At 41.3% G+C, this 16878-nt stretch overlaps 1 protein-coding gene across 1 annotated transcript in view; it reads right to left on the bottom strand.

The window, feature by feature from the left end:
• Nucleotides 1-16878, bottom strand: part of TTN (titin) — a 238152-nt gene that overhangs the window by 188819 nt on the left and 32455 nt on the right. The window contains exons 42-43 of the mRNA XM_059476507.1: nucleotides 15159-15347; nucleotides 10830-10886 (exon numbers count right to left, since the gene is read on the bottom strand). Of these exons, the coding sequence (XP_059332490.1) occupies nucleotides 10830-10886; nucleotides 15159-15347 (246 nt within the window). The remainder of the gene's footprint in view (nucleotides 1-10829; nucleotides 10887-15158; nucleotides 15348-16878) is intronic.

The following is a 16878-nucleotide window of genomic DNA, read 5'->3' as shown; positions in this document are numbered from 1 at the left end:
GGCAAGAACATCTCTGCAGATGTTTGACAATAGAAACATCAGTGAAATATGGAATTTCCAGGAATGGAAAAATTAATGAAAAGCATGATGCAAGGAAAACCTTTGGAAATCAAATACAGTTGTCCTCACTGAGTAAAGTTTCCTCAGTAAAGGCCTAGAGTATTTGACAGATATAAGTTTAAAAAAAAGAATAAACGTGTGAGCAGATTAATGTCTCTAGGCACTGTAATTTCTCTAGGCACTGTAATTGAGAAGCTTCTCAATTACAGTGTCTTCAATTTTAAAACTTATTGAGAGATAAGGATTTTTGCTGCACTCCAACAAACATAAAAATGAACAAACTCTGTCACCCAATTCTTTCTCATTTGTTTTAGTAATTATTAGTCTTGCCACAAATGCCATAATATAAATGACATAGCACAGTGATTACAGTGACATAGCATGCAATGATTAACTGCAGAGAAGAAATGCTTAAGTAAAAAAAAATTATAGCAGTCCTTCAGCATTACTTACCAACCTTGTTAAAACAGTAATAAATTGTGCAAATAAATTCGAGAATGGGTGGCAGAATTGGGCCAATAAAATAAAAAAATTAAATATATAAAAATTGCAGAGTGAAACCCATGTTAGAACAGGAGAATGCTTTATACATAGGAGTGTGGCAAAAATTAATGCACTTTTGTGTGTTCCTGGATATTTATGAGAGGAGAACTATACAGATACTTCTTCATATTTTAGATATGTTTGTAAAATGAATAAAGTACAAGAAGCAATGGAGTTAAATAATTTCATATTTATTTCACAAATTAACCATACATGTTAACATTCAATATACATTGATGACAAATAAACATATTTAATTTTTTTAAGATACTTGCTTTGTAGAAATGAAGATAACATTAAATCTGAAAATAAAATGGTGAGCTTTTTGATTCCTATGAAAACCACAAAATTTTGAAAAGAGATAGTCAAGCTATATCAGTTGTCCCATACTAAGTTCATTCAAATCTAGGATTACTCCAGATTTAATAGTTGTAGCTTAGGTGAACCAGGTGCTCCTGTCTAATGTACAAAACTTAAACCAAGACTTATACATTTACATAAACCACAAACACCACTACGTGGGTAGAGATAAAGATGCTTGGCCATATATTTCAGATGTGAATATGACTTGGACCTGTGTGGCTTATGGCTCAAAAAACAAGTTATGGGTCTCTTTCTTCTAAAAATATTCAGATTTACATGCAAAATAAACACACCTCAGAATTGCGCAGGACCTAATCAAAGGGCCTCTGACCTCTTTGACTTTGGAACTTAAACACCCCTGACATCCCAGCTGACACAGAACATCAGACAATTCATGCCAACCTCCCTAAGGACCTCTGCTGTCTAATCAACCAGTTAGTGCTACACATCAACACAAGGAATGGATCAAGGACACATCATGGAGTAATTCATTCCCAGCACAACACTGGGCCAGACAGTCATACTTCTCTTTCCTACCACCATGTCAGAAAGCACAATTAACTCTGTCTTTTAAATACAAATCTTAAATATTAATTGAGGGGTCATGACTGAGAAGACACTGAAGTGACACATTTGCATTAGCCTCAACACTTCAGTCATTTTGCCCGGGTACTGGGTTATTAGTACTTGCCACTCCTGATTTTAAAATTTTAGGCAACACGACTGGGCAAGGTGAATATTTTGAACAAAAATTAGTATTCCGGGTGAGTGATGGGATAGTCTTAGAAGATAACAGATTTTTTGAGACATGGTGGCCTCACCGTGAGGACACATCAAATTCAGAAATAAGAAATGGTATGAACATTACTGAACATACTATAGGAGTAGTTTTAATGCTTAAAGTCACTCCATTTAAAGTTGTTTGCAACTGACAGCAATTTGTAAATAACTGGAAGAATCTCATTAACAGGTAAACAAAGTAAAACCAATTTTTGCTTAGGGATCTTGAACTCAAGATCTCATCTTGACATATAGGTGACTGGAAAGCTGGTATGTGCATTAGAAAGTAATTTAGTTTCTGAGGAATGTTAATTAATAACTTTCCTCCATTTAAAAGATTTTCTTAATCAATTTATCATTGTTTGTGTAAGATAGATTTAATTCTGATTCAATTACGTCAGCTACTGCTGCTTCCTCCTAAATATTAGCATTACTTTAAATATAAAAATATACATTCACATTGAGAACATTAATGCAAAAATCTCCCGTGCTGAGAAAATGCCACACATAACAACTGAATATATTCCCCTTATTTCTGGTCATCTTGTTACAGAGCACACTTAACTGTTCTTAATAATAAAAAAAAGGAGAGAAAGAAAAAAGGAATATGTAGAGATCCAGTTCTAATGTGAGGAGAATATTGCATAAAAATATCTTACTTTTTTACTACTATGCATTTTTTTATGAATGACACTGGAATACAGGGACAACCAAAATTATTTTAATGAATTTACAGTAATATAATTGATTTGTAATTATTACGCTCCCTTTGTCCTTTCCCTTTAACTTCTAAAAATACAGTACAAAATATGCTTTCATGTTTATTACTTGGTAATAGAGAAGAAAATCCTGTTCAGTCTCTACAAGTGCAAAATTTTAATTTTCCTTCCCATTTCTCTGCTTTTCTTTGCAACAGCATAATTTCATTGACTTTAAAAAGGCATTTAATTCCATGAAAGAGGCCCATAGATGTAAGAATTTTGCAGTGATAGAAACCATAAACAGGATTTGAATCATGTTCTGACACAACATTGTGAGAAGGGGAAGTAACAATTTTAAGGAGTTCTTTAACAGAACTATACCCAAACTAAACAGCAAACATAAGTCAGTGTTCCATACCTTTAGATCACAAGAAAAAGGTGGTGTCTACATTTTCAGGTGATTTCTGGCCTACATAAAACAGTAGTGATTGCACTGTTACAGACACATAGGTATATATACATTATACAAAAAAATTAGTTCTACGCAAATGAGTGTCAATTAAAATATCTTTACAAGAATGAGCAAGGAGCATAGAAGGAGTCCAAAATATCCCTCAGTGCAGAAAGTGTGCACAAAAATCTATGCATGGATTAAATCTCACTTAAATTCCCCAAAGAAGGCAAACCCAAGTGAAATACAAATATGCCCACAGAGTGGTTTTCATCCTTAGAGAGATGAAAACAATGCCCCTAAAATGAGTGCTGCATTTTTAGCTGCAGTGAAGAACATCATAAAACCACTTTGTATTTCAAGACAGACTCTGAAATAAATTATGGAAATTTAGTATAATGTTAACACAGCACAAGTCTCAGCAGTTCCTGCCCTGTTAGTAGCTACGCATTTGTACTGCCCACTGTCACTTTGCACCAGGTTTTCAATGGTAAGACTGTGCAAGCCGTTCTGCTCTTCCTGTGCACAGTACCTATCCCCTTCCAACAACACCCCATCCTTGTACCAGCGGACATTGGGACAGGGGGAACCAGTCACAAGACACTGGAAGCTCACTGAGGCACCTACAAATGTACTGTAGTCAGAAATCAGCCTCACAAATCTGGGAGGAGCTTCTGTGATCTGGAACTCAAAGCTGCAGCTCTCTGTGTCCTCTGCCCTAAACTCAACCCGTTCCTCTTCAGATGGCTCTGCAAACACATCAAAATTAATGTTGACATGCTTCTCCCCTTCCACTTCCTGCTCTTGTTGAGTCACTGCAAGCAGTTGGATCGCTTTTTCTGAGTCATCTTTGTGTGGCTCAAACTCAAATTCCAGCTCTATTTCTGACTGGTCACCTGGGCTCACAGTTGTACTCAAAAGCAAGTCACACTTCTGAGACCTGTGTGGTTCACAGCCTCTGACTGTCTCACTGTTCACTGCATTTGCTTCCTGCTGAGCCATGACCACAAGCGAGCCTTTACAAGTTGCTTCTCCCAGCCTATTAGTTGCCTGGCAGCGATACAAGCCACTATCAGAAGGTCCTACATTTTTGACCTTCAGACTGTGAAGTCCCTCCTTCTGACTCACAACATACTTCCCTGTGCCAGGTGTCGCACATGTGTCACCTCTGAACCACTGAACTACTGGGACAGGAGTACCTGTTACAACACACTCAAAAACTGCATCCAAGCCTTCTGTCACCTGGATATCTGTAACGGGCACAGCAAAGCGTGGAGGCATTTCAGTTACTTGGAAATCAATTTTTACATCCTCATTCTCCCCTGCTGCCAAGCCTGCAGCTTGTTCTAACAAGGCAAGTGGAAGTACATCTAGGGAAACCACCATGCTCTTCTTGTCTGGGCTAAATTCAGGACTGGTTATGATTTTGACCTGCTTCTCAAACTCTCTCACTTCATTTTCATCCAGCTCCACTTCCAGGAGGATCTCCTGTGGTGAAGGGGACCTCGAAGATGTGCTTTGCTCCATGTCAAAGTGTATAACATGCTGGTGGGTGACAGGGGGTGGCAGTGCCAGTGACCGTCCATCTTCAGGCAAAACCTCCACCTCTGCAATACTTTTAGCTTCCCCGACAATGTTCACTGCATGGCACAGATACTGTCCTTCATCAGCTTTCTGGACATTAGTGATTTCCAGAATATATTTGTCCCCGTCCTTCTCTATTTGCACTCTCTCATCCAGCTCCAGCAGAGACTTATTATGATACCACTTCACTCCTGGCTTGGGCACACCCACCACCTCAGCCACAAACATCAGTGTGCTGCCCTCATACAACCTCCTCCCGCTCAACGCCTTGAGGAATGCTGGTGGCATGTCCCTGCCTGACGGCTCCAGGGCTTCACAGGGGGTCATAAACCCATTTGACTGGGGCTGGTCTGGAGGCTGATGCCTCCTCTCACAGAGGGGGAGCATGGTGAGGGCATCCATATACTCCCCAGTGGGTGTCCGGTAGCGTTCCGGTGGCGTGCTGTCCCCCGACGCAGAGTAGGGTCCCTCAAAGGGTGTGAAATACTGCTCTGAGGGTGTGTTGCATTTTGAACTCTCGGGAGGTGAGGGGTAGTGCTCAGGGGCCATGCTGTACACCGAGCCCTCGGACGGTGTGGAGTAGCGCTCGGGCGGCGTGCTGTACCCTGAGCCCTCGGACGGTGTGGAGTAGCGCTCGGGTGTGCTGAGAGGCGTGTGGTAGGACGCTGATGAAGCAGTTTCAAAGATTTCTACAGAGGACGGAGGTGTGTAGAAGCGGTCTGAATCAGGTGACTCCTCTCTGCTCCCACTCTCCAGCTCTATAGACATTTCTGACTCAGGAGAGAAGGGCCGGGCAAATTCCTGATGGTTGTTGTAATAATCATAAACCGTGCTGAAGGTAACCTCCTCCACTTCCAGTGAAGTTATAGTTTCTTGCTGCTCCTTCTGAACTGTGCCTTTGAGAGTTGGAGTTTCATATATCCCAGTGGATCTTAAATAATTGGCCAGGGACAAATCAGGCTCTAGCTCTGAGATTAGAACAGCACTGGGTTCTGGACCTGCAGAAGTATCCTCCCACCTTTCTTCTCCATTATTCTCAGAGTCTTCCTCACTGGCAGTCCTCTTCTTGTCCCAAGACTCCTTCCTTTGCTCCTTCTGTGCCACAGGATCATCCATTACTAACCCAAGGATGAGGTTCCCCAAAGAGAAGCCCTTGGTTGGGTTTGGTTCCTGCTGGATGTCTCTGAGCATCTCCTCAGGGGAATCTGTGCTTTCCATCTCACAGCTGAAGGTGCTCCTTCCTGGCTCAAAGAACTTTTCTGTCTCAGAACTACCATCTTCCTCAGCCTGATGCCCAGCCTGGAGTTTCTTTTCATGTGCAGCTTTTTTCAAGTCCATAATGAAGCTGTCACTCTGGGAGTCTGTGGTCTCCAGTTGTTCCCCACTCTCCCACACATGTGCTTCCTCAACTCCTCTTTGGAAACCTGGTGTAGGCTCCACTAGAAATTCATTAACTTTTTCTTGGAGCGAGTCCTCTCCACAGACACTCATCTTTGAATCCTGAACTTCTTCAGCAGAATATCCCTCTTCAGCAGACATCATGACACTGCCAAGATCCCCATTAGGAGTTTGCAACTCAGATGTTGTGATTTCTCTTGGCTCTTCTTCCTCCTGGGCATCAACCTCCTCCTGCTGCATCCTGTAGCTCTGACGCAGCTCCTCACTCAGAGACATCCCTCCTTCAAGCACATCACCTTGGTGCACTGGGGAGATGATCCCAGTGATGACCTCCACACTTTCCAGTGCTGGGGGGTTTTGTGCCTGTTCTGTGTGCACAGTCTCTGCAGCTGGGAAAGGCTCTGCAAACTTCTTCAGATCAAATATGATCTCAGTGTCAGGCTCAGATGGCAGCAGCCGCTCTCTGAAATGCACCTCTTCCACTTCTTCAGCTTTCTCAGTAAAAACCTGACCTGAGTTTTCTATGCCAGGAGGAGTGGGGTTTAGATTCAAAGAAGGGCTGTATGCATCACACTCAATTTCTTGCAGCATTTGCCTGTCACTTTGTATTTTCCAATGTGTGCCATCACCATCATCAATCACTTCTTCTTTAGAAAGATTATCATCAGCTTTAATGCTCTGTTCAATACCAACTGATCTCTCCTGCTCCTTTTCCTGTTCCTCCTGCTGCTCTCCTGCATAGAATTCATAAAAGCCAAACTCCTCCTTTGTGGGGGTGCTTGCAATGTGGTCCTGCAGGTGGCGCACACGTGGCTCTTCCACAAGAGGCACATCAGGAGTCACTGCCTCCCCGGCAGGGGCATCACACTCTGTGCAGACATCACTGCTGTCTTGCACCACAGGTGATACAGGAATGAAAAATTGTGAAACCTTACACTCCCTTGCCAAAGCAGACTGCTCAGGGGCACGTGCTTGCCCTGGCACTTCAATAAACGATGAATCCTTGCACTCCCCTGCTAGGGCAGACTGCTCAAAGGCATGTGTTTGTTCTTGCACTTCCATAAATGAGAATTCCTTACCTTCTTTTGCCAGAGCAGACTGCTCAAAGGTATGTATTTGTTCTTGCACTTCCATAAATGATAAATCCTTACACTCCCCTGCCAGAGCAGACTGCTCAGTAGCATGTATTTGTTCTTGAACTTCCATAAATGATAAATCCTTGCACTCCCCTGCCAGAGCAGACTGCTCAGTAGTATGTATTTGTTCTTGCACTTCCATAAATGGTAAATTCCTCCCCTTCCCTGCCAGAGCAGACTGCTCAGGAGCATGTATTTGTTCTTGCACTTCCATAAATGATAAATTCTTCCCCTTCCATTCCAGAGCAGACTGCTCAGGAGCAGGCATTTGTTCTTGCACTTCCATAAATGAGAAATCCTTACACTCCCCTGCCAGAGCAGACTGCTCAGGAGCATGTATTTTTTCTTGCACTTCCATAAATGACAAATCCTTACACTCCCCTGCCAGAGCAGACTGCTCAGGAGCATGTGTTTGCCCTTGCACTTCCATAAATGGTGACTTCAAGATGTCCCAGGACAGAGTATCTGTATGTGGTAGCACTTTGCCTCCTTCAGGCTCCAGCTCCTCAGAAAAGTGACCTGAGTCCTTGGCTACCAATTCACATCCTTCCCTTGATATAGTAGAGTGCAATTCAGTGGTATCAATTCCAACTATGTGCTCCTCAGAGAGAGCTTTTCCTCTGTTCTGTCTCGTCTCAGAAATACCATCTGTATAACTCACCCTTTCTTCCCTATTGACCATTTCTTGCCTTGCATAAACTTCTGTGATATCCAGCACCGTTGTTCCCTCCATCTCACTTTCCCTGATGTGAGGTGTTTCCTCACAACCTTCCAACTGGTCACCAGGAGGTGGAGACAACCTCAGGGACCACGGTAGGTGGGCTTCCTGCTCCTTGGGGCATGCAATTTTTTCCTCTTCATCCCTACCAAGTATGCTGAGATCTTGGAGGTGCAGAACATGGTCCATGGCAGGCAGTTCCTCAGTGCCTTCAGCCCTGCTATACAGTTTGGGTGCCCTGGGCTGCACTGTGAGCTCAGAGGCAGTCTGTGCTGTTCCAGCCACGTTTGTGGCCACACAACAATATTGCCCAGCATCTGTGACAGAGACCTCTTGAAGGTGTAAGCGGTATGTGCCATTCTTGCCCTCTTCAAACCTCAGTCTCTCACTGACAGAGAGGTTCTGGCCATTCAAGAACCAGCTCACAACTGGTGGGGGCTGCCCAGACACAGCACACTCCAACACCACTTCCTCTCCTTCACAGCAATGAATATGTGCTGGGGCTTCTCTCACAATTTGGGGTGGTTCATTTCCCATATCAAATGAAAACTTAAATTTGTGCTTCATGGTGGAAGCAGCCCGCTCTGGAGAGGGTCGTGGGACCTCTCTCATCTCTGTGTCTTGCTCTGGCGTTGGAGTGGGGGCAGTGATTTTGATTTCCACAGGCAATGACAGCAAGTCTGAGTCTGGAACTGCACTTGGCAGTCCCTTCTCTGCTGCAAAGACCACACCAACTTCCTCCTCCTTCATTTTCTCCTCTTCCTTTTTCTCTTTCTCCCTTTTTTCCTCCTTCACCTCTTTCTTCTCCTCCACTTTCATCTCCTCCTTTTCCTTCTTTGCGTACTGATAGGCTGGCATTCGCCGCCTCACATGGAGTCCAGCTGAGGTGCTGACTGTGCCCAGTGGGTTGAAGATCACACAGGTGACAGTACCACCATGCTGTGGGAGCACAGATGGCAAGGTCAGTGTGGAGCAGCACCCCGTGGTGTGGACAGCAGTGCCCTGGATGCGCCCCACGGGCTTGTCATTGTTGTACCAAGTGACGGTGGGCTGTGGGCGGCCGTGGAAGAGGCAGGAGAAAGCACATCTTTGTCCCTCAACAGCTTCCTGGGGCTTGATCTCCTGTACAAAGAGGGGTGGGCAGGGCTCCAGGAGCCCACCTTGCACCTGCCATCTCTCCGCCAGGTCCTTGGACCTGGAGTATTGCTTCACTACCTCCACTGTGAGGGGCTTTGAGCCAACCATTTTGGCTGCCACCTTACGTGGGCTGGGCTGCTCAGGAGGTGCCTCCTGAGGCGCAGACATGAGGAATTCCTGCTTCTTTTGCAGTGCTGCCCTCTTGGCTTCCCGCAGCCTCTGCAGCTTCCAGCGGGTCTCCTCATCCAGCAGCTCCTCAGCATTAACCACTGTGGCCCTGTGCTCCCTACCGTGCGCCAGCCCTGGGCGGCAAGGCCTCCCGAGCGGCAGGCTCTGGAAACGGATGGTTCGTACCTTGCCCCGGGCTGCTGAGAGGTGCCCGGGCTCAGCCTCCTGCCCCTTGTCGAAGGGGGAGCCGGTGCAGCGCAGCACCACCCGCAGCCGCTCCTCCCGCCGCTGCTGCAGCAGGCAGCCCCAGCTCGGCCGCAGCCACTCCGCGCTCCCGGCCGGGGCCGGGCCCCGCCGCTCCCCACGGCGGGACACCAGCAGGGAGGCGGTGGACTCGGCTGAGCCCTCCGTGTTAATGGCGAATACCCTGTAGCTGCCGGCGTCGTGCTCCCGCACGTCCCGCAGCTCCAGGCTGGCGCAGTGCGTGTGCTCCGTGCTCTCGGTGCGAATCACCTTGTGGCAGTCCTGCCGCACGGGCCGGTTGTTGTGGAACCAGGCCATGTGCGGCGCCGGGCACGCCACCAGCTTGCAGCGGAACAGCGCGGGGTCCCCCTCCAGGACAGACCTACACTTCAGTCCCTGTGTGAAGATAGGTTTACGGCTCTGCGGGCAAGCCAGCACCGCCGCTGTGCCGCGTCCCTCGAAGTCCCCGCTGCGCTGCTCTGCAAGAGAAGGAGACCGGGTTACAGCATGTCACGCTCTGCTTACCACCTGGTTGTAGAAAGTAGCAATATTTGAAATAAAAAATGGGCATGCAAAAGATTTCATCACACACCCAGGAAAAAAAAGTAATTCACTCACCATATTTGTTCGAATAAACGCAATGCCTTGCTCTGTTTTAAAGATTGACACGAAAATCGTTCGTTGTCTGTTCTTTCTTCAGACTGGAAATTTCTTCTTGAACAAGCAAAAAAAGAATTTCAAAATAACATGTTCTTCTGTGTATATGTTTTTGTTGCCTGGAAAAGCTGTGTGTCTTTGGGTGGCAAAGTAGAAAATCTTACCTGACTTGCAGACAGTAGAATAAACGCCCTTTCTGACCCTTCTTTTTGTAGATATGTTCAAACAATTGAAAAAAATAGTTTGAAATATATTTTTTAAAAAGTAAGTAACATGAAATGAGAAGGCGTTTATTCGAACTAATACAGCCACTAACTCCACAGTGTTATGCACGGGGGGAAAAGCAAGCAACATGAACCACGTATGCTATCTGCAAGCCAGGGTAAGAGATGTATAATGATGAATTAATGTATGTAAAAAGAAGTGCGAGGAATCAATGGGAATGTGTAGCTTTCACATAACCTAAACAACAAATGCTCTCTAGTATACTTCATCTATCCATCCAATAGTGTCCATTGAACCTATTAATGTTAGGCTGCTAACTTGTTTAAAAATAATACAATTAGGATTTGTATAACTTCCTTCTGAAGTAAACTATTCCATGCATTCAAAAGGAAATTGAACATAATGAGCTCTGTGAACAGCTGCAAAGCATGAAGTAAAAGTTAAAAATATGGCTGCACAATTATAGATTTGAAGTTTTAAACATATTTTAAAACTTAAATAACCTTATAATGCGGGTAACCTTTTGCATATCAAAACAAACATGCAACATGTTCCAATATGCTTTAAAGTGTGTCTTTCCCCATCAGACACTTCATGGAAGCTGATAAAACATTTCCACAACATTACTAATTACTGGTAATAATTATTCTCATTGGTTATTGTACCTTTCACTTCCATTTCAACCTCTTCCTCTAGCTTCTCATGAACAATTTTTCCAGGAGCTAGAATAAAAAAGACAAATGTTTTTGAGATATAATTGTTAAATGTGCCAATCAAGACTTTATATAGTAAAAATGTCCAATCTGTTTTGCAAATAGACATAAATCCACATGTACACACACATAAATGCATGCCAGACAATTCAATCACTTGATAAATTTTGAGAATAAAGTAATCAAATATTTTCAAACTTGTTTGCAATGTACATTTTTCTGTAAGATTTGCTTTCTTTTTGCAGGGTGGGGGAAAGTTTCTAAAACAACATGCCTTCATCATGCTGTAAATCCCTGAAGAAAACATTCAACAATGCACAGACTAATGAGATACTTCTCGTTCCTTATCATCTCCTAGGGAATGAATGTAGTGGAATGCAGTTATGATGCTATGCATGAAGAATTGATACTTGGAAGGAACATGCAGTTGCCAACCTGTCACTTTCAGATGGGTGCTGCACTCGGCTTGTCCTGCAGGGTTAACTATTCTGCACTTGTATATACCCTCGTGGTCCTGACCAACTTTCAACAATCTTAAACTGCACAGTGGCCCATTGTGTTTTAGGGAACACAGCGCAGACTCCTCAACTATTAGCTGATTGAACAGCCAGACTACACAAGGTGTAGGCACACCTTTCATTATGCAAAAGAGAAACACATCATCTCCTTCTTTTACAGTGGTTTCTGAAGGCAGAGTTTCAAGAAACTCTGGTGCTTTGGCGTCAATTTCTGTGATGTCTTCACATGGCACGACATCAGGATAGTATACTCTGTTTCTTTGCTTCTCAGCTTCATGTGGTCTTTGGGATGTAGATATAAACAAGCTTGAGGTTTTCTTTGAAGGTTCTTGCTTAACTTCAGATGCTTTAAACTGACAATCTTTGGCTGCTTTAAAGCTTTTAGAATCTGATTCAAGAGTAATTTTTGTTACTGCTTTGGCTTGTGCTTCTTTTGCTAGGTAAGAATAAAGTTAGGAAAAGTATTAGGTCAGATGTTTTGCAGGAATAAAAAACATCCTTATACTTACGGGGAGAAAACCCAGTAGTTAGTATTGATAGAATATGCTGTATATTAGTGCTAAAACAGTGCTATTAAACACGAGTGATGGCACATTTAAGAGTTCTATTCCTGTTAGGCTAGTTCTAGTTACCAGTTAAGCCTGTGGGTCTTTCCCACAGTGACTAAAAAAAAGCACATCTTTGCTTCTAATCTAGAGCCTTAATTAGGACAGTAGCAGCAGAAGATTATGTAAAGTGCTTTTGGCAGCTCTATAGTGAAGAAAGAAGTTTCAGTAATTAAGAGCCAGATCAACAGGGTCAATGCCCTTTTCATTATTCATCTTAGTTTTCTGGTCTTGATTCCTTTGAACTCATCAGAAATACTATCACCTGTGGTAACAATACATTTTTGGGTCTTCGCTAGTGGTAACACTACTAAAATTTTAATACCTAGATGTCAGGAAGAGGTAGAAGGAATTTAAGCTAAAAAGTAAACACTTAATATATTAGGAAGAGTGAAAGGTAAAAGACAGTTCAGTATTGCAGTAATACAATACTTGCACCCATTAATCCTTTCAAGTACATTAACTTATATTGCAAACTTTGGAATTGGAATCTTGGATTTGTTGGAAACATGCTGGGGTTAGAAATGACCTGGTATCTAATTCAAAATAGCCTCTGGCATTCTTTTCTTCCTTAAACTCCTGCTTCAGGAATTAACAAAATATAAAAATTCCTACAACTTGTTTTTCTTTACACATCACTGCATATCATGAGGGATATGAGGAGTAAAAAGCCTGAGACATCTGTGACTTTTTGGGAAGAGGCACAAAGTTACAGTGCCAACTTCCCAGTACTGTACATGCTACTTATGAATAGAGCTGTAAATGTGCAGGAAAAACCCCAGACCATTATTACTAGAGCTTTCTCAATTAAATACTGATAATAAAGGTAATAGGAGTGGGCTGTAGGCAGTTATAATGAAGCTGCAAAAAGTAAGTAAAAATGTTAAAAGTCAGATAACCACCTTTGACTGTTAGTATTGCTGATGTTGTTGTCCCTCCATAGTCATTATACACAGTACAACTGTACAGTCCTTGATCTGACAGCTGGGCATTTAGGATTGTGAGCAGAAGAACATTTCCGTTTTGTGATATCTTCAATTTTTCAGACAATTCTATCTTTTTACCTTCATGGGCCCAAAGAAACTCATAGAATTCATTTTCTAGGGCACATATGAACTGAGCAGTGTCACCACATTTCACAGTTAGGTCTCTGAGTTGCAAGAGAATCTTTGGAGGGACTTCTTTCTTTTCTTGAGAGGTCATCATAGAGATTTTGGTGCTCTGAGATGTTTGAGAAAGGACTGAGGTATGCACAGCTTTAATTTCTTCAATTGATGTAGCCTTCATGGTCAAACTTTCTGATACACTTTCAAAAACCTGTACACGCAATTCCTGTGATGGTTGTTGCACTGATTTAAATTCTTTTTGATAAGTTTCAATGTTCTTCTTTGTGAGAGGAGAAACATGAAGTTCTGATATAGACTGTGACCGGATAGACTCTTTTACATCTTTCCCAGAACTCTGCCTATCTAGGGCTTGCACTGTGTAATCAAGTAATAAAAACAACAACATTAGTATCTAAAGAACTTTACTGGCCATGCTCTGAACAAAATCAAACAGCATGGAGGATGAAAATGAATGATCTTCATTTGAAAACACAGCATGCCAGACGTACTACTCTGTTGACATAGAAGTTATCCATTCACGTGTATGAATAACAAATGATGCCTAAACTAGTCATGCAGGTGATACTCAGTTGGTGCTTGTTCTCTTCTTTCACCAAAGTGGTCCATTTTAGTATTGGAAACTTAATGGCACTTTTAAAGGAGGTATTTTCTTTTTTTATCTTGTTTTTTTTTTTTTTTTCCTACAGAATAGTGCAAAATACCTCAGTCACTGCTATAAAGATCATTAAACCACTTGTTTTAAAATCCTGAATGCCTTGATTAAAGCATTTCTATTCTTTAACCTATATTGAGATACAAACTTGAAAATTTCCAAATGTTACAGCTCAAAGACAAGAAATGAGAGTGGCTGGGTTACTGAGGGTTCTATTAAAGTTAGGTGGGAAAGAAAAGGTGTGAAACAAGGAAAAAATTAGTAACAGCATAAAAGTGTGGTATGCAACAAATTGAATCCCTTTGAAGTAAAACTGGGGCTTTACCTTCTGCAGTCACTGTAAGTGTAGCTGTACAAGTTGTTTCTCCAGCACTATTTCTTGCCTTGCAAGAGTATTGTCCAGCATGTTCTAAGAAAGCATCTACTATTATCAGTATAGCTGTGCCTGTAGACTCATCAAAGTGGAAAACTAAGTCTTTTTTTGGCAACATGAGTTGTTGATTATGAAACCACTGGATTTTTGGTTTGGGCCTGCCAGAGACTCTAGCTTGAAATCTGACTGATTCCCCGCTGCATACCCTGCAGCTTGAAATAGGCTGGATAAAGGTGGGCCTTTGGCCAACAGATTCCTCCTTAAGTGAAACAGATGAAGAAACATGCCAAGGGGACTCTGATGTAACTTCTTCAACATTTTTAAATCCTGAAAAGAAGCATGCCAACTTTTAATTTCTTACCCTACACTACAATGAATTTTCTCTCTCATTCAAGTTTTTTTCCTAACTCACAACAGCATGAATTATTCTCATTCATCATTTATAAAATCTAATGCAAAAAGAAAACAAAATATTTATGGTTAAATAATATAAAGAACAATATAGAACAGCAAATTCTCCAAACAGTATTTCTGCTCTAAAATTTTGATCAATGTTTCATTAATTCATATGAATGTAAAGGATTTCTTTTCAGTTGCCCACGTACCTGTTACATACCTCTATTTGAGATGTTTTTCAAAACCTTCAAAGTAATTTATTTCATACAAAAACTACTAGATTGTCTTCACAAGGCAAATCAAAGAATGTGTAAGCAAAAAAATTCCATTAGGAAAAAGGTTTTTACCATCTTTGATGTATGTCAGATTTTAAGACTGGAGTAAATGAAAAGGGGGCATGGAACATGAAAAAATCTTGAAATACTTTTTTCTGTTCATGACATATATTTTTGAGACATAAATGTATGCTGTGGACATTGTAAATGGCAGCAATTAATTGAGTTAAAAGACAACATGACAAACAACAACTCACGTATCAGTATCAGTGTATATTAAGATGATTATTGGAACATGACCTGAGCAAGACAACTTTTTTAATGGCACAGTGTACCTTCTAACTTCAAGGCGGCAGTGCTGGTCACTTGGCCCACAGAATTGCTCGCCACAAAGGTATAGATTCCTTCATCCTCTGGATAAGCTTCAGCAATCTCCAGCTGGTAAGTGTCTTCAAATTGAGTCATTCTGAAAAAACGTGATGGCTTGATCTCCTTCTCTTTGCTGTACCAAGACACTTTCAGATCTGCTCAGGCAAAAGATAGAAAAGAAAAAGGTCTAAGTTATGATATTATACTAGCAAGTAAATGCTATTTTTATATTTATATCTTTCAAAAGTATAAAGCACAAACATTTAAATTTAAATGTGCCTTGTATTATTCTGGTAAAATGTGATGAGTGGAAAGTGACCTACTTGTTGCTTTAGGTTTTGATTAGTGCACTGGAAATATTTGTATGGGAAAACTGATTCTGGTGCTGATATGTTATTGACTAAAAATCATTCTTCCTTGACACTCTCAGTGTAAAAATTCAAAAATATTTTTGTATGGCTAAAGTCAGAGAAAGTATATTTTTAAAAATGTGATTTTGCTACATTTGCATGATTAAACAGGCTATAAAATATCTAGCTTGAGCTAGTCAGGTTAAGAAATTAAAACAGATCATTCTTCTGCTAAGCACAGCTCTTTCTTTTTATTGCAAATATTACTTGTCATATTTCTCAAGAAAGATTTATATATTCCTATATAAAATGTATTACTTGTACAGATTCTTGTAGACAGGAGTGGATTAAAGCAGATTTTAGCTTTTTCTCTCCATCTGTCACTGTACTACATCATCAATCATATGTTGTTACTCAAGCATTGTGTTATTACTGTTATCAGAAGAGTGTTTTCAATAGCCGGTTGCTCAATGCCTACCATTAAACAATTGTACTTGCAATCATGTGTTACCTAACCTAATATAAAAGGTTTTTATAACACAAGTGAGAGGTATGCAAATGCATTTGAATAGTGTATTCAATAAAGGAGATTTTCAATAGGAAAAATTACTTCATTGCAAGGGTTGTCAAGCATTGGAGCAGGCTGCCCAGTGAAGTGGTAGAGTCACAGTCCCTGCAGGTATTCAAAAGCCCTGTAGATTCGGCAGTTAGGGACATGGTTTATTTCTGGACTTGGCCGTTCTGGGTTAATAGTTGGACTTGATGATCTTTGAGGTCTTTTTCTACCTAAATGACCCTACGATGGGTGATCTAGATGAAAGGATCCTTATATTCTGTGCAATAAATGCAGCTTCCACATTCACATAAGTACAGTTCTATTAAAAAATATTACACTAGCATGCATTGCACAAAGGGTGGGCCAGTATTTCCAACATATATTTTCTGAAGCAGAATCAGAATTTTTCTAAAGCTTTTTTTTTTAAATGGAGTTTTATTTCAAGGGATGGTAATGCAAATTATATATATTTGCATATATATGTGTATAACCAATTTGTATTGATTTTGATAGAGCCGTCAAATAGGATTATTTTTTTAATTTGGAGTTTTGTTTGTCTTGAAATAATAATTACTAAATTTTAAATTCTTTGGGTTGTGAACTGGATCTTACTCTGAAGTTTACTATGTGAATATTTCACTAGTAGTCATACTCAAGGCCATTTGCTAAGTGGAGAAAAGTAGCTTTATTTGAATGTGTGTTAAGGAAAAGATATTTTAATTGCAGAGTGACATTCTATGTATCTAAATCAAAAAACTTATTCAAGTAAAATCTACACCT

This window comes from Ammospiza nelsoni, chromosome 7 (assembly GCF_027579445.1).
Source record: "Ammospiza nelsoni isolate bAmmNel1 chromosome 7, bAmmNel1.pri, whole genome shotgun sequence".
Taxonomy (NCBI): domain Eukaryota; kingdom Metazoa; phylum Chordata; class Aves; order Passeriformes; family Passerellidae; genus Ammospiza; species Ammospiza nelsoni.
Note: the sequence above shows the minus strand (reverse complement) of the source record. Positions and strands in the feature narration are given on the sequence as shown.